Source organism: Patagioenas fasciata, chromosome Z (genome assembly GCF_037038585.1).
Source record: "Patagioenas fasciata isolate bPatFas1 chromosome Z, bPatFas1.hap1, whole genome shotgun sequence".
Classification (NCBI taxonomy): domain Eukaryota; kingdom Metazoa; phylum Chordata; class Aves; order Columbiformes; family Columbidae; genus Patagioenas; species Patagioenas fasciata.
The window spans coordinates 19,447,434-19,466,150 of record NC_092560.1 but is presented as its reverse complement, the minus strand read 5'-3'; the positions used below and the strand labels follow the sequence as shown (position 1 = coordinate 19,466,150).

The window sequence follows — 18,717 nt, the reverse complement described above, 5'->3', positions numbered from 1 at the left end:
AAACTACAGTGTACCTTTTCAGCTCATTAGTACTTTTGTGTGGATTTCCACTAGGAATACTTTCTTTGCAAGTCGAAAACATGTTTCTGTGAGGTAGCTTACTCCATTTTGAGGAAGGAGTTTTCCTACTTAATCTGCAAAAGAGCAGGTATATTGGGTGTTTTTGCATGTCTACTGTAAATCCATGCTTCATCTTTTCTTTAATTTGCCTAGGTAGCCAAGTCTGCAGTTGGCCTTCGTGTTGTCAGTGGTGTTTCTACAAAGATAGCCTGAAATAGTAGCTGCACTTGATTAGACAGAAAAAAACACACTAAGAAATCTGGTGTTTCTTGTCCTCTGCCCGTTCCACTGATTCGAAATGCTCGATTCTTATGTTAGCGGAGCTCAATATTCAAGACTGGAAAGAAGGGGGAGGTCATCTTTTTGATTCCATTCATCCTCTGGGGAGCTGCAGTCTAGTTTGAGAAATTTCTTGTTCAGTCCAGGTAAGAATAGTTATCATGTAGCAAATTAGGGTTACAATGGGATAGCGTTTCTTTTTGAGATTAAAAATGGATTCTAAAGCCTTAGGAAACTGTTTTTACTGTAGAAGAGGTTAACTTCTTACCTGTCTTCAGTGCATTATCTGATTGCTTAGTGACACAATGTTTTAATTTTAAAGTCAGTGTAGTTTTAAGAGTGTAGAGTGTAAGAGTGTAGCTGGATTTTATTACTTCTTTAAGGACATTGTTGGGAAAGAATCTTTTCATATATCATGACTTCTTGCATACGTACAGGCAAATTTCCTCAAGTTCAAGAAAATCATTGCTTCTTAAGGACTAGGTAGCAGAAAGAATCATGCCGTGCCCTTAGAGATTAGGTTTTGCCCTTACGAATCTGCTGACCACACTTAGGAAGGAGCTTGTCAGAAAAGTTGATCATAGCAACAGCTGTTCTTTATTTACTACACCTGATCTGGCAGCATTGATGTATGTGAGTGTAATGAAATATTGCTGTGTCAGGAGTAGATGCTAGTAGGCATCATTTCCTGCAGATCTCACATAGTCATGCACTCGTCCAGAGACAGAGGCTAACTCACTCCAAACACCTTCTATAGGCCTTGCTGAAGAATAAAGTGTAGAAAAAAAATACCCAGTTCCATGAAGATCGTCTTCTTCAATGAAGTGAAAAGCCCATTTTAGCATACTGTTGGTTTTGATTTGGAATTAACAGAGAGAATAGGAGCTAAGAAGACACTTTGGATTTTCTGCTGTCTGGGCTGGGCTGATGCTTTCCAGAGTTTCGGAATGTAGCTGCTGAGAGGAACGTATCAGAGTATTGGACAGTGCCACTTTGGAGAGCTGTGTTAGAGGTCCTGTAGAAATCCAGTCTGTCCCAGCGCAGAGAATCACTAGAAAAAAGAGGAAAGGGGACTTACTTGGAGAAGTTTGTGGTTAAAGTGAGGTTTTAGAGCTGTGGTGAGATTATCAGATTATATTGCCAGTTACTCTTTACATCTTGCAGATGCATTACTACAATACATGCTGTACTGGAAGAGGTGCTGGGTTTATTGTGAAGCTACAGTTTTTTTTCCCCAGTGCTGCCTCATTTCCAAATTAGAGGTGTGTGTGTTTGTTTGTTTTGTGTAAAACTGCCTCTAAGTATTGCCTCCTTGCAGGGCAAGGAGCTTCTGTATTCCTTGTTTCAGAGATAGCAAACCTATTGCACATCTGCCAGAAACAGTATTTGGCTCCCTTATCAATGCTGAAATGCAGCTGGTGGCAGCGCTTGCACTACCCCTGTGCAGCAGGAGGAACCAGCAGAATGGCTACAAAGCCTTGTAGAATGTTGTAAGAAGTGAAAAGAATAGTAGAGCTTTGTTCTTAGTGGATGAGAGAAGGAATGCGATACAGTGTAGCTGTAAGGAGCAGCTTCAGTAGAACGGAATGGTGCGCATCATAAAAACGTTTTGTCAGTGCTGTGACTTAGCAGATTATTGGTCGGAGATGGTTCCTTTGCTGCTAGTGAAGGTGAGGTGTTGGAGTTGTAAGACTGACTGATACATGACATGAAGGCACAGTTTATTTCCACCACATCTTCACATACTGAGGAATTCCATCAGGTGGTCTGATTAAGACAGCAGACTTTGCTGAAGACACAAAATTAATTGCATTAGACAAGTTCGAAGAGGGTAAAAGGGAACATAGTGTCTATAATAGATTGTAGTGTTTGACCACTCCTTAATCAATGGGTCGGGTGAGAATTCAAGAGCAAGACCAACTAGTGGTAGAACGAGTAATTACATATTCCCTACATGCAGGGTGAAGTCAGCTGCTCATATTTCTGGCCTGATTCTCAGTAGAACCATTTTACTTGAACCTCTTAAGAATGAGCTTTAAAGAATCTTCACTTTCATTTTTTCCTCCTGCAAAAAAAGACCTGCCCTTTTTCTCCACACATAAATGGTAGGTAAAGCACATTTGCATGGACAGTGTTTTAAGAGTTTTTCCTTGTGCACATCTTACTATGTTCCTATGTTTTGTTTCACATCTACTATTAATAGAAACAGGTGTTAAAAAATTCTCATTCATTTTGGGAATGGATGTGCAGATGCCTGCTTGTAGCTTCATACTTCTTTTTCTTAGAAACAGTTCTTTTAATTGTTTAATCTGAGGGAGATGAGATGGGATGGGATAAAGAAGAACAAACAGGTTTCTGGTGGTATGAAAATCAAGTGAACTCCCTCACTTCAATTCCTCTTTGCAGCTTTTTTTTTCTTTTTATTTGTTGAAGATTGTTATAGTGTAAGGGCAGGTGTGAAAAATAGGAATTAATAATGGGATATGTACTCATTATACTATTGCATAAACTAAATTTTAATCCAGTTTACATCAGTTGCTGTTTTTCCTTGTTTTTTTCTGTCCTTGTTAGAAGTCAAGTTCTAAGTTGAATAGTTAACTGTGAATAGAGGCATCCTTTGGAAAGATACTGTAGAATCTGGTAGCACTGTTGGTATTTTACTTTTGGTGCAGTATGGTTTTAAAAATAGCCTGTGTTTTATACTGTGACTAGCTAGTGTCATTTTGACTATGAAAGTATACCACACAGACGGAAAAATGCAGCAGATGACTTCTATAACATATGGTTAACTTTTCATGAATTATTTACGTAGAACTTCTGTTCATTCTACATAGGAAAATAATTAAAGAATCTAATGAATAGTCATGAGATGAAAGCGAATTTCTTATGTTCATTTAATTTTGTTTTCTTTTCTGTTTTTCTTTATTTGGGAGGACTATATGAAAATATAACTGGGAATGTTATTTGTTAAAGATGCATATGAGTGTTCAAGTCTAGAACCATGAAAAACTCTAAAGAGAAATTTGCAAAGGCCAAATCAAGGATAGCTATGAAATGTTACTGATGCATTTCTAGTGGTGTCTACTTATTGTTAAATTCCTGATAGAAAAAAAGTAAAGTTGGAAGAGAAAGAAATATTGTGAGTTAATCTCAACTACTTGGTGGGAAAACAGAGATGATGAAAGGGCAAGAATAAATATGTAAATCTTGTGGTAGAAATTTTGAGGAAAAGAAGTTTAAAAGAAAAACCAATATTTTCACATTTAAGTTTTAGTAAAATGATTTCATTAATAAATGAATTCTGTTTCTGCTTAAGATGTTAGAATTTCATTAAAAGTTTCTGCTTGGGGGGAAAATACTTGAATTTTTCATCAGTTCCAGTTACTTTCTTTGTGCTATTTTTGTGCGTGTTATATTAGAAGTGTACTATTGCAGAGTAAAAGCTTCTGATAAAGAATTAAGAAAGCACAGCATATAGTGTTTATTAGTTGCCCTGTTCCCTTTGGTAATGGAAATTGAATGCATGTCCCTTCGCTGCAGTCATAGATGGACACTATTAATATTGTAGTGCAGAGACTTGAGTTTTTTTCATGAAGTGCTTTTGCATCCAATGAGAGAAATAAGGTGCATTGTTTCATCTTTGTATTGTTAGCAGCAACAACAAAGGATATACATGTCAGATTTGCGTTTCTTCTAGAATGGTTTTTAGGGATATTTTGATAAGCTTATCAGGAGTTATTTGAGTTAGCTTCTTGATGTGAAATACAACACGCTCTTTCCTATATTTATGAACTTCTTTAGAGAAAGATACGCAATACTGGTTCAATAACACATTCTGATCAAATTTCAAACTGCAGAAGTATGAGTGGCTTCCACCCCATCCCTCCACCCCCAAAATGTAAAAATTTAGAGAACACTTAATGCAGTAATGGCATGTACAGCTGTTTTTTCATAGGCCTTTCTGCTTGTTTTTTATGTAACGGATTAAAGAAATCTCTCACTGAAGAGCAGAAGTTCAGTGATGATGTCCGCAACATCAAACAGTCCATAACTCCTGGTAGTTGTATTCCTCTTGGAAACAGACTCCTAACATGAAAGAGTTCTGTTTCTGAGCCACTTTCACCATCTTCATATGGTAGTACGCTATCTAAATTCACACAGGATAAAAACGAAGTTTAATTAAAAAACTTTTTCTATATCTGTTCACATGAAATGCTGACAGATAATTATACTACTGCTGTGAAAAGACTCTGAGGTGTTCAGAGCTAAAACAAAAAAAGACTGTTTTCCCCCTTCAGTTTTGTTCTGTTCTTTTTGTTGCTCATTTTCTTGTTTTGACTTGGGATGTGGTTTTGCTTCTTCTGCAGATTGATATGAAAGTATTTTAAAAAGTAGTAGTTTTTGCCGGTAAACAATTTGACATGATTAGGGGGGGAAATGTGTTTGTAGCTAAAGGGATGCCATGGGAGAGGAAAAAATTAAAAAAAAAAAAAAAAAAAAGAATGACAGTCCTTGTAAACATCAAAAGACAAGCTCCACCAGGCCACAGTGTTTCTTTCTTTGTAGGTACTGTTGCCTGGAGCATTCTGGGCTCCAGCCGTATACAAGGGGATGCTCTTGATTCTTCCCAGATAAACAGAAGGGAAAAGTCAGATTCCTTCGGTTTTCATTAGAGTAAATTCACTTCTACAATACAGCTTCCTCTCTTGTATTTGGAAATTTGTCTATGGAAAAGCCTTTGGAAGTGTACTCTACTTGTCTTAGTTGTATGAGGTTTTTTTAATAATTCTTGAGGACCGAGCTGTCAAAAGCCCATTGAACATTGCTTTTGTCCTGTTGTATTCAAACAAGTATAGCTGAAGTCAATGCAAAATGTAAGTTGAGATTGTTCTTGTGTAGCATTACCCTGTCTTTCATGGTATCTAGACAAAAACACTAGATACTGTGGGAATAGCTGAATTCCTGATGAGTGTTTTTAGCTGCTGAAGTCTGTCAAAATAGCCTCATGTGGGAGGTTGCCCTGAGTGTTGGTCAGGTATGGGTTTTTTTCTGCTGTTTCACTTGCCTACCAGAGTAGTGTAGCCTTTTAGGAACACAGCTTGTTTTCTCTGCTGTAAGAAATCTGTCTTTGCTCCCTTCCTCCTATTACACAAGGTAATTCATAGGTTGAGGAAGCAAAGTGCAAAAACAGCTGCACAGGCAAAGGCAGATGATAATTTACTTAATTGTCTGTATCTCAGAAACTCTTCTTTATGACCCTTATTTCTACTCAGTCGCAGCTCTTGAGTAATACTCCTGTTTTTTTTCCCCTTCCTTATAAGTGTATGAAATGAGCAGATATGAAAGTAAAAGTTCAATTCATTTAGAGGTAGCGATAAAAGCCAATAAATTGGTACCCAAGAAAAGGGCTTGGAAACATAACAGGATTTTTTTCATGCAGATATAATGTATTGAAATAGTTTCACTACTGCTGCAGTAGACAACTTTGTGGACTATTCAGGTGAGTTTGCTGCTTAGTGATTGATATGGCATATTTGCCTTTTGATTGATTTAAATTCTTAAGTGGGTCAGTTGTAGGGCTAAGTAATTAGTGTGCAAGTCTGATTCAGGATAGTCTGTCTGATTATCTTGCAAAGTATGCAAAATGAGTAGCTTATTTGAGTTTAAAATTTCATCTCAGCAATATGGAACAAACATTTGAAATAGCTAGTTGCACTTTTATACCTTCATGTCTCCATTCATCCTCTGAATTGCTGGAAAACATCCCATTCCAAACAGGACCCAAAGATCTTTGATTTCACTTCATAAATACACATATGCTTACCAGTTTCAGCACTGCATAATGAAACAAAGTAGTAACGTGATGTATTATATCTGTGTACTCAAAAATTAGATGCCTTAAAGATCTGGAGCTACACTTTGAGATTTTGTGAGAGTGTGTATTTGTGACTATTTAACTCTTTTAAAGCCAACAGGCTCTTTCAAGTAGGTAGAATTTCTCAGGGTGTTTTTTCAAGTACAAGTTTTGTCTTCACGAATGTTGAACAAGTAGTAATGAGCTGGAAGGAAGACTCAAAGGAGATGGTTATTCAAATTCTATGGTGACCCAGGCAGTAGAAGGGAGTCAAACAAAATAACTGATGCTTTCCATGGTAATGTGGATTCATACCTTTTTTACAAATAGAACTAAATCATCTCTTCCAGAAACAACTTGTTCCTGTAACTGTAATAATATATCTGAAGAGTAAATATTTTGCTTTTTGAGTAGTGAAATTTGAGCCTGGTGTCTGGTAGGTTCAAGACATGAAAGAGGGGAGCCCTCAGTTAAGAGGAGGTTTCTCAATTTTATTATGCCCTTCCTTAATGTCTACTGGTAACGAACTAGCCTGAGAAGGTTTATGCACTGTATTGTGTCTCTGAGAAAAGTTTCATATATATTTCTGAATCTGAAATTCATGTTTAGTTTTTCTTTGGAGTAAACAGAAGAATGATTATGAATCTATAATCTCAGGCAAACTTTGACTTGAGTCTGTTCAAAGTGCCAGTGATGTAGAATGAGTCTCTCTAGGGGAGTTAGTTATATTTTTAAAAAATAAACCAGTATGCTATATGTTCAACATTAAATTACCAATTAACACTTTTAAATACAAGTTAGGTGTTTTGTTTGTTTGATTTTTTTGATCTGCTCTTGGAATGAATGACATCTCAGGCAAAAATCCAAGATATGACAATGTGAGGTTTTCGTATTTCTTTCACTTTTCTCTCAACTTTTATTCTCATTTTTTTGACTGTCTTCAATTCACATTCACTTTCTTATCCATGTTTTTAGAGACCACCGTTAGAAAGTACATAGTTTTCTATATTCTTTGAATTCTACTGTGGCTGCTATTGAGTATGCAACAAAGAAAATATTTATTTTCTTGATTAAATGAAATTTTTAGTGCAGAAAAAAATAGCCTTCATGCCTCCCTACACAATTTACTAAACATTATGTCTGTTTTCAATATTTGCTACACAAGTTACCTTTCTCATATGCTGAACTGGTTGTAGAGTTTATTCTTGACTGGATTTTTTTTCCTTTTTTTTTTTTTTATTTTGTAAGAAATGCTGCCATATTTGTAACAGTGTGAATAGAAATAGTGGTCAGAGAGATAAAATAAATTTACTAAATATGGATAAACAAATCTATAGAAAGGATGTGGAGTTGGTGGTAGAAGAAGAAATAAAACTATAAAAATATTTGCAAGGAAGGTGAGAATGTCCTGTGCAGAAAAAGTGAAGACATCTACAGAAGAGAGGCAGGTGTTCCAAGTCATTTGAAAAAATGTTACAACAAAGGTCTCTTTTAAAAAGTAGAAGTGAAACAAAGAAGGAGGCAAAGATACAATCCACACAAACAAATAGTCGTGCATATTTTTATTGGCTATGACATTTGCTTAATACATAGATTAATTTCACTGCACATCTTCAAATATATATTTTTCACATGCCTTACTGTCACACCAGCTCACTGGTGGTTTAAATAATAATTCATAAATAAATGGTTTCTGCCAACCTTAGACTTATAATCAATTATGTGAAATTAGTGCTTTTTATATGTTTTAACTCTGGTAATAGTGAAAAGGTAGTTTATTGTCTCTTAAGCTAGTTGTCAAACCTTACAACATCGTGCAGCAGAAAGGTCAGAGAAGATGTACTTTGTACTCAGTAATAGCTTGTGCAGAACAGGGAGAAGAGCGTATATGTCTTGAGGAGAATTCAAATTGCTACTCAGACCTGCAAAACTTCCCTGTCCCTTGGTGGTGGTGGCTTTGTGAGCAGTTTCCCTGTGCACACCGGGTGCTTTGGTGACACTGACACCGCTGGACACGCCGAGCTGGCCCCGCAGCTTCGCTCTCCCGGCTGCTGCTGCCTGTGCTGCCTGTCTCCTTGTGAGACACCAACTTTGAGTTCACTGTGACACCGTTGTTGGTTTGGTTTGTTTTTTTTTCCTTGTTGTTACATGTAGGTTTACAATCATTGGTTGTTGGATATGACTTAAAACGCATTCATTTACATGTTGTTGTCGTTTTTTTTTTTTTCTCGGCACATTTTTATTATTTCTCATGTCTGACATACCTGTGAACCAGATTTAACCATTTGGAGGTTGAAAATGCTTATGTATGTTCTCAGCAGTACTGTAGAATAATCTAAAGGTGTACCCTCTTGTTGATAATTTTTCATGTTTCTGAACACATTTCATGTAGGTTGTATATTAGAGGCAAAGCAGTTGTGTTTTTGTCCTGAGATAAATTTCATCTGTTTCTTACTACAGTTACAGTGTTACTGTTAGGAAAATGTTTCAGATAAATGCCATTTTGATTTAGAAAGGGAAGGGGACAGTACGTGGAATTAAAACAGGCTCCTGAAGAAAAATGCAGAGTTCTAATAAGTATTTAAAAGTGAAGGTGTTTTAATATGAATGTCATAAGAATAGACTGCAAGTATCTAACACAGGAAGTTAATTTTTTTTGATGGCAATGAGATTTTACTATGTGTGGGCACACTGAACAGTTGTCTTTGTTGTTTTCCTTCAGTTGCAAATTCAATTAGACTTAATTTCCTTTTTACAGCTATTTTGTAGCATAATCTATTTCGTTGCCTCACTTAATAGCTATTTCTCATTGTCTTCACAAATTCTGGAGAATTTTGAACCCTACATTTTGGCTTGATTTTTGTTATGCTAAAAGTGCAAGTGAAACAATATTCTATTTTATTCTTAAGCCATAACCACAAATATAACTTCTGCAAATGACTGTCTTTGCTAAGCTTGACTGAATAATTTCCATTCAGTTCTGCATTTATGGACTCTTTTTGTTTAGTGACAGCAAGACATTCAGTTCCTCATTTACGTTACTGTGCAGTGTTGTCACGCAGTTTTGAGTACGATTAAAGTACTAATAAAATGAAAATAATGCTATAAGACTACATATACCAGATTGTTACATTTCATAGACCTAAAATGCACAGGTCTAAAATCCAGTACCTGTATGTTCTTTTATAATTGCTTTTTGTCTATTAACAGATTTTTTTTTTTTTTTAAATAGAGACTCACAGGACAGCAGCAGGAAATAAACAACTTAATACAGACAAAAAATGCTGTGGATGAGGAAAATGCCCATCTGAAGAATGAATTCAGTAACTTGAACCAGAAATTTAAAGATAAAAGCCAAGAACTTAAGGTATATTGACTTGTACATAGTTTCATAAGACTGTAGCTTTGAAGTAGTTCTTTAAGCAATGTCAGCCTTTGTGGCACAGAAAGTGACAAGCTTGGAGGAAAAATTGCCTTAGGCCTTGCTGTACCTTACCATTTTCTCACATACCAACTCCGAGGAAGATGCTTTAAAGCCAAGAATCCAAGCTTTATAACTTTCAGATAAATAGTTAATGATGGAAATGGAGCAAAGAAAGTAGGAGTGTGAAGATGTGGCTTCTTGTAATTAGATTCTGATGGGACTGGCATTATTAATTGATAAAGCCGAGGTCTGCGAGGATATGTCTGTGTGGGTCTCAAAAATAGCTGGGGACAGCATCAAAGGCAGCTTGATCAATTAATGGGCTCTTTGCAAATGTGTACTCATCAAAGCTGTCATCCAGCTAAAAAATATGACCCTTCCACCTGCATGAAAGAGGCCAATAAAAGTACACAGGTGACCTTGGCCATCAAATATAGAAGAAGCTGCTGTGAGGGTAAAACTGCACAGTTTATATTTGCTGATTAGTTCTCACTTTTTTTGTTTATCGGCCCTTGTGGTACTGTTCTACAGGACACTGAGGAGTGTGCACGGAAGAAGGAAGAGCAAAACAGGCTGGTTATAAAAAACCTGGAGGAGGAAAATAAGGGATTAAATACATGCTGTGCTGACCTGCTAAATGACCTGGAGAAACTGAGGAAGCAGGAGGCACAGTGGAAAACAGAAAAATCCGGCTATGATGCTAGAATAAAGGTACGAAGTGGAGTGGACTCCTGGATGTTATTTCAGAATTGACTTCTCCAGACATTTGCACTACAAGTTATTTTCTTTAAATAACAAGTTATATATTCAAATCTACCAGTGGGGACTTGCATTAATTTACATTTCTTCACTTAAGACCCACAGCTTTTTAAAAATTGATGTTGCAAAGCAGGAATCTAACTTCAAATAGTAATCTTAAAATGTAATCATAAAAAATAAGATACTGTATTTTAAGATAAAATATATATGTGAAATAATAAAAGCTTAAAAGTGTTATCATACACAATTATTTTCTGTATGTAATTTACTTACCTATAATTTGATTGCAATAGGCTTGATATTTGTTGTTTTGGAAGAACACTCTAAAACTTTAACTGCAGTTTTGAATAAATTTTGTCCTGGCCTTCAGAGGACTCCACTCTGTGAGCAGCTTTTTTATTACATAGAATATATTAAGATGTTATTTTCATAGTTTATGATAAAAATGAAACAGGAAATAATTGAATACATTGTACAGAATACTGTAGCTATTGTTTAAATGATACTTTTCCTGTTTGGTGAAAATTGGCAAGTTATTTTTAAATTCCTATAAGAAATAAGCCACAGACGTGGTATCAAAGTGTGTGATGGCTGCTTATATATGTGCTTGTTTAGTGGATTATTTTTATTTACATGGCTAATGAACACTTAAAATACTGTGCTTTTTTACACTATAAAAGTACAGTATCTTCTGGTGTATTCAGTGTACTATCTGATCAACATCTTGCTCAGAACCATCTTTTTTTCTCCACTAGCAATTGTTGTGCTGATGGAAAGCCCATGTAAAGAGCTTGAGTCAGACCCATTAACATGGGAATTTAAGTTCTTGCAAATTGAGTCCTTTGGAGTGGTTATGATGAAAGGATTATAGGATTCCCAGGACAATTAATGGTTTATTGATACTTGAGAGAGAAAATCTAGTGTGTACTAAACTGATTTAATAATTTTCAAGTTGTCAAACATAGTGCTTTTAATATTGCATAAATCATTGAAAAACATTGAAACCCACACCTTCAGTCAGAATAATTTTTTGTGCGTCTGTCTTCCTGCCTGGTAAGGCATGCTCAAAAGAGAAAGGTGTGTCACAGCCATGTGATTCCAGGGGTTGGAATAAGTAGTATCGGTGTTTCGGAGTGGGGTCACAAGCAGGTCAAGGTGCTGTCTAGAGTGTGACAGAGGTAACTTCTTGAGACGGGTATTCTCTGATCCAACCAGAAATGAGGCACAGCTGGATGTGCTGTTCACAAAGAAGAACAAGTTGATTAAGGAAATAATAATCAATGGCAGCCTTGGCTGTAGTGACCATTAAATGGTGGAGCCCAAGAACCTGACAAAATGAAGCAAGGAGAGTAGCACAGTACAGATCGGGCATTAAAGAGGAGAGTCTTCAGCTTGTTCAGAGAAGTGATAGGTAGAATCCCATGAGAAGCAACATGGAAAGGTAAAAGAGCTTGGGAAAATTAACAAGTCTTTAAAGACAGTTTCCTCCAAGCCCAGGTATGGTCCACCCTGATACTTGGGAAAACAAGTGGATGTATCAGGAGATCAGCTTGGCTGATCAGAATTAATCACCAAACTCCAGGATAGGGTGGGGATATCCAGGAAGTGGAAACAGTGAAAGCTACAAAGGAGAAGTTCAGAAACATTGCTAGGACACTTAAGGATGGTAGTAACCTACCTATAGCTGAGACTTGCAAGTGATGGCAGGTATAACAAGAGTTTCTTACACTACTTCAGTAGTAAAAGGCTGAACAGGGAAAATGGGTGCCTGTTGCCAAAAGGGAAGGATGCATTAGTGACAGCGGGTAGTCGATACAGCAGGGGTACGGAATGTTGTCTTTGCCTCAGTCTTCTCCAACAAGATCCCCTGAAGCATTTGTGCCTAGAGGCAGAGTTCAAGGAGAAGTACTTAGAGTGGATCGGTTGGGAGAGAGATATCTGAGAGAACTTGATTAGTACACATCTGTTGGACCAGCTGAACCATCTAAGGGTGCTGAGAGAGTCGGCTGATGTCACTGTTGGGCTACTGCCTGTCATCTTTCAGAAGTAGTATAGAGATCAGGGGAGGTCCCTGATAAAAACGATAATCCAAGAACAAAGGTTGGTTGGCCTCATTTCAGTTCCTGGAAAAATCATGTAGAAAGTAATCTTGGAAGTAATTTCTGGGCACATAACTGAAAAAATGACTAGAAACAATCATGGATTTACCAAGGACGAACTGTTCTTGAAGAACCTGATTTTTTTTGTCATAAATGATTGTGTCAGTGGACAATAGAAAGCTTGGATATGATTGACCGTAACTTCAGCAAGATTTTTGACACTGTCTTGCTGTATTCTTGTACGCACGTTAGGATGTTACAGCTGGATAGGTGGATGACAACATGTTTAAAAGAACTATTTGGATATTTGGCTTCAGAGAGCTGTGTTAAATGGGTTGTACTCTGTAGGAAAGTAATAAGTGGTGTACTGCAAGATCTATCCTTGACCTGTCTTGTTTAAAATGTTTATCAGTGACCTGGAAGAGGGGACAGCAGGCACACTTGTCAATTTTGCAGGTAACACCAAACTGGCATGAAGTGGATGTGTTTTGAGGGCTCTGCTGCCATCGAGGCAGACCTTAACAGAAATGGGACAACAGGCAGGATTGCAGAACCCTGCAGCTGCACAGTGGCTGGGTTCCAGCTCTGAGGGACAGCCCTGGGCACTGTTGGGCAGTGGGCGGCATTGGAGCCAACCCTGTGCATGCAGCGAGGGCCAGCAGCACCTAGAGAGACATGAGCAGGACATGGCCCCGAGAGCCAGGGGAGGAGTTGACCCCTCTGCTCTGTGCTTTAGGTACTGCACTGATTTTTGCGTGCAGTACAAGAAGGACATGACTAAACTCACGGGAGGTAAGTCAGTGGGGCTGGAGACCTTGTCTCTTGTGAGGAGAGACTATGGGATGGGCTGGTTCAGCCAGAAGATGTGAGGGCGCTGGGGCTGGGGCCATCAAATGGCATCTCCAGCACCAACAGGAGGGGATGGAGGAGACATAGCTGGGCTCTTCACAGCTTTGCGTGGCAGAAGGGTGATAGCGCAAGCTAAAGCGGGAAAAGCTGAGGCTGGAGACAAAGAGAAGCATTTTCCTCAGGTGTGGGGCTGTGGCCTATGGACATTGGGTCATCTCCATCCTTATGAGATTTCATCACTTGACTTTGTAAAGCCTTGAGCAGCCTGGTTGGACCCCCACGCTTAATGTCCTTTAGGCAGGGGCTGTGACTGGAGTCCTTCCAGGTCCCCGCCAGCCTGCATGTGTCCATGGGTCTGATGTCCCAGATTCTGCCTTTTTTTTTTTTTTTTCCCTTCCCCTTCTGTGATGTTAGACAAGTGACTGTGTACCTTTACTAGTGGACAGTTAGGTGAGGTCGATTTTCTCATGATACTATTGCAAGGACTGAGATGCGTATTAAAATACTTTCTGTAAGAGGCAAGTGTTATATTTGGCATCTTAACAGGACACCTGTAAACAATAAAGGATAATAATTTCCTTATCAACAGAGGCCAAATACAACATAATCACACTATGTGATAAGGAATAGAGTGTACTATCAGCAAGTTTGCTGATGACATGAAGCTGAGAGGAGTGGCTGACACGCCAGAAGGCTGTGCTGCCATCCTGCAAGACCTGGACAGGCTGGAGAGTTGGGCAGGGAAAAATTTAATGAAATATAACAAGGGCAAGTGTAGAGTCTTGCATCTGGGCAGGAACAACCCCAGATTCCAGTATAAATTGGGGAATGACCTATTAGAGAGCAGTGTAGGGGAAAGGGACCTGGGGGTCCTGGTGGACAGCAGGATGACCATGAGCCAGCACTGTGCCCTTGTGGCCAGGAAAGCCAATGGCATCCTGGGGTGTATTAGAAGGGGGTGGTTAGTAGGTTGAGAGAGGTTCTCCTGCCCCTCTACTCTGCCCTGGTGAGACCACACCTGGAATATTGTGTCCAGTTCTGGGCCCCTCAGTTCAAGAAGGACAGGGAACTGCTGGAGAGGGTCCAGTGCAGGGCAACCAAGATGATTAAGGGAGTGGAGCATCTCCCATATGAGGAAAGGCTGAGGGAGCTGGATCTCTTTAGCTTGGAGGAGACTGAGGGGTGACCTTATTAATGTTTACAGAGATATAAAGGGTGAGTGCCATGAGGATGGAGCCAGGCTCTTCTTGGTGACAATCAATGATAGGACAAGGGGTAATGGGTACAAACTGGAACACAAAAGGTTCCACATAATTTGAGAAGAAACTTCTTCTCAGTAAGGGTGACAGAGCACTGGAACTGGCTGCCCAGGGGTGTTGTGGAGTCTCCTACTCAAGACCCGCCTGGACACATTCCTGTGTAACCTCATCTAGGTGTTCCTGCTCCAGTGGGGGGATTGGACTAGATGATCTTTCGAGGTCCCTTCCAATCCCTAATATTCTGTGTAATTCTGTGTGTGTGTAATACTGGGCTGCCGATGATGTTCTAATGCATGCACCCCAATACAACGTGTCCCCAAATACTTTAAAAAGTAATTTATAAGTGAATTCAGTAATTGAATTGTACTGTTGTTTTCAAGTAAATGTGAAAGTGGTTGTAGATACACATAATTTGAATTCAGAAATTATATCTGCTTTGGAAAGTCAGTTCCGCCTCAGCCCCGTGTTTGGTAGTTGAACGAGCATCTCTTTGTGTACATCTCTTCAGTAATGAACACTATATTTAAAAATATTTTAGATGGTATTGTATACAGACACTATTCATATTAGTCTCTTGTATCTGTGGAAGACAGATGTTTTTAAAATGCGTATTAGGTGATAGAAATGATAGGTCTAAATGAGGGATTCGTCTTTTGGAAAAGCATCACTCTGTTCAGAGTATTACTAGCTCATGTTTTTCAGGCTTTAAATGATTTTCTGTGCAGAAAAGTGTCACTTGTCACTTTCAAAGACCGTTTGTTTCTAGACCTACTAGAAGCTGGATTGGGGTATAAACTTCAGCTTTTTCAAATGGAGAGAAAAAGCTTCTGTGACTAGTTTGTTCATTTAGGGAATATATCTTTAAAGTTTTGTCATATTAACTGAAATCTGAGTGAGGCAGGTTAACAGGAAGAGAACTGATAAGGTGGCTGAAAGGGTGGCACTTGTATTCTATCGTTTCTTAGATTTCTGACTTAGGTACAAAAGCTCTACTGCATGCCTCAATATATGATATTTCAGTATGTAAGCCATTTATATAAGCAGTCTCTCCTTGCACCGTTTTTTGTGTGTGTTTTGCCCTTCCGGTAATGCTTCTGAATAAAAAAGTCAAGGTGAAGTCATATTTGTCACAAATGGAGTGAAGTACTGAAAGATACTTTTTTCCCTGTTTTCAAGTTCTGCCATTGTATAACTTCTGAAGTTGTATTTATGACAAAATTATTTGTTACTTATTCTTTGTATTGTACCCTACAGTGGATGATGGGAACTTAAGCAGTGGTAAGATCAGATATTTTTCCAGTCTCTACCATGAAGAACCTCTGCAACTCTGTAGTGTGGTGTGAAAGACAGGAAAACAGGATTTATTCACAGAAAATTTGAACTATTAGCATTTTTGTTTACATATACAATAATTTTAGCTGCTGTGGAGAAAAAAAAAAACAACACTGAGGAGAAATCCCAAGATTATTTGGCTGTACGTTGTAAATACTTCATTACACGTCAACATTTTCATGTGTTGATAGAATGAGCTGTCTCCTGTCATTCTGAAATCTTTCGTTAACTGAGAAAAAATAATTTTTGCTACCCAACCTTCAAGATTGAATGATGACTCATTGATGGGGTATGCCGGGTATATAGCATGAGATTTATCATGAAACAAATAGTTTTCCTACCTTATTCACTCATGCATTTTGCGATTTCCTCACAGCAATGTTACTGTTATTAACAGGACACAATAATTCCTGTCTATATTCAAAGAAGGTATAGCATACTTCTGATACATCCAAATATGTATGACAATTTAATGCTATTTTAAAGAGAGATAATAAATTGTTTGTTTTTCATTCATAACAATATTTGAGACATCTTTGCTGAAAGGCAAAAACGTGCATTTCTTTATTTTTTTAACTAAGACTGTATCTAAACGGAAGATGAACTGATATACTCTTGATGGTAGATTAAGGATGCTATCCTAGTACGAAGTATTTATCTTAAATTATTCATGAATCCTGGAATATTTGCCTTACCAAGAACAAGTGATTGTGTTTGTGAGTAGTGTAATAACTAAAGTAGGTCTAAGGCTGTTGCCAACTTCCGAAACTCTGCTCCAGATATTGCTGTAATATTTCTATTTGCATTCTTGCCTCAAAACACTCTGGGACAATAGTCATATGAAGCTTGTTAAGGACTGAGGTACTCTTCTAAACTGCTAAACCTCCAGGTCACCATGTAGAAATCAAAGTCTAGTTTGAGTAAGCTGCCATGCTGCTGTGTTTCCCAGAAATACCTTCACATTTTGCTGATTAACTTCTACAATAAGGTTTTCAATTAGCATTTCCAGAACTTTTCTTGTATGCTGTTGCTTTTCCTGAAAAAACTATTCCTTACACTGAATGACAAGGACAAAATCAGAGCAGATTTAACAAGCAGTCTCAAAAATGAATCTGTATCCATGATTCTAAGTTCATGTGTGCAATATTGTGCAACTTTGGGAGAACTTAAAACAATGAATGTATAGCTGTTTTTTGTTAGGAGTAGCTTTTTCCTGTTTTGAGTTCTACACAAAAAACAAGGCATAATCAGTTTAATCAGTTCAGAAGTTAAATAGTGTAATATTGCTTTGCAAAGATTTGATTCAGGACTCTCCTTCCACATGCAGCAAACAAATGAATTTAGGAAAACTTCCTAAAGAATAGATGATGACCTAAAAATTGAAATATACCCCCTTTCTTTTTTTTCCTGGTATTTCCCATTTTTCATACATGCACACATGCACATATATGTTTGCTTAGACCACAATGAATATTTGCATATATGTATGTGCATATGTCTATACATGTAGATCATATGCATAGCAGATTTTAACTCTTCCCTATACATTATCTTTAATACATTTCAAATGCTTCCTTTACAGTGTTTGGAAACTGATTTAGCAGAAGCAAAAGAACAAATGAAAGAGTTGCGCAGTATATGCAGTAACTTGTCATCTCAGGTGGCTGTGAAACAGGAAGAACTCTTCCAAAAGGATTGTGATGTGAACAGAACTAAGTAAGTATTTAATGATTTCATTACCTTCAGGTCTGAATCTTCTCAAAAATGCCCCCACTGTTGTTCCACTTACAAAGCAGTTTCTTGCATTAGAAGTATTTTTGTACAACAGTGTATTTTCATACCGTGTAAAACTTTTAGAAGTCTATGAGTAGATGATGGTTTATGTAGACTCTGATAAATTTTGACTCAGTATACTCTTACTATATTATTACCAGTTTTTGAGTAGGAATGAACTTCAAAAATTACAGTTGTATAATTAGGACTGGGTCAGAGAACTACCAGTCTCCATTGAAAGTAACAAAATACCAACATGATCAGTGACATAGACATTTAATTTGAGAGGCTAGGTGCCCTAAACTTAGAAAAGTTTTAAGCCTAACTTTAACATTTTAGGGTCAAGTTGAATGAGTCAGCAAAAGTCTACACAGGCCTGTACTAAAGGTTTAAGGTACAGTGATTGAAGCTTTATCTTAGGTCTCACACACCATTTCTTTACACTGAATCTATAAGATGAGTGCTGCATTATTTGAGTAATGGAAAAGAAGTGAAGGATGGAATAAATTATATGAATTGACTAGAATACTAAATTCCTCAAAATGAAAGTAATGGCAGAAGACAAGTGGTAACTTTAAGTGGATTGTCAGGAAATTGTCTGTTTTTCACTTTGTGGTTTCAGAGGTACACACAGTGTTTATAAGTCCCTTCACTATTCCTTCAAACTGCAGCTGTGCCTGGAGAGCTGCAGTTGAGATGCAGAAATCATTGGTATGGACACTCCTCTTTGCTTTCAAAGCAGAAATAATTTTACTATAGGGAGTCAGTATCTAAGTCTTTTTGGGAAAAAAAACTAGAAATATTATTTTTGATGACTCTGACCTAAATTGTCGTCCTAGAATTTGTCGAAATCTTTACAGGGGAAAATTATGTTTTAAAAGCTATAATAGTTGGATTTTCAAAAGTCAATAAATATAGGCATGTTTAGTGGGAAATTGTATTGAAAGAGGCAATCACTTGAACCTATGAAATTCATCAATGGACTAATAGGTTTTATTATTTTCTGAAATTATTCTCAGAAATGTATAT

The 18,717-nt window shown here is 37.6% G+C and overlaps 1 protein-coding gene across 5 annotated transcripts in view; it reads left to right on the top strand.

Moving 5' to 3' along the window:
• The window catches only part of CNTLN (centlein), a 189,861-nt gene that overhangs the window by 37,234 nt on the left and 133,910 nt on the right, over nucleotides 1–18,717 (top strand). For all 5 annotated transcript variants that reach the window (XM_065860629.2, XM_071801724.1, XM_065860630.2 and 2 more), the window contains 3 exons: nucleotides 9,426–9,560; nucleotides 10,149–10,328; nucleotides 17,498–17,631. In XM_065860629.2, the coding sequence (XP_065716701.1) occupies nucleotides 9,426–9,560; nucleotides 10,149–10,328; nucleotides 17,498–17,631 (449 nt within the window). The remainder of the gene's footprint in view (nucleotides 1–9,425; nucleotides 9,561–10,148; nucleotides 10,329–17,497; nucleotides 17,632–18,717) is intronic.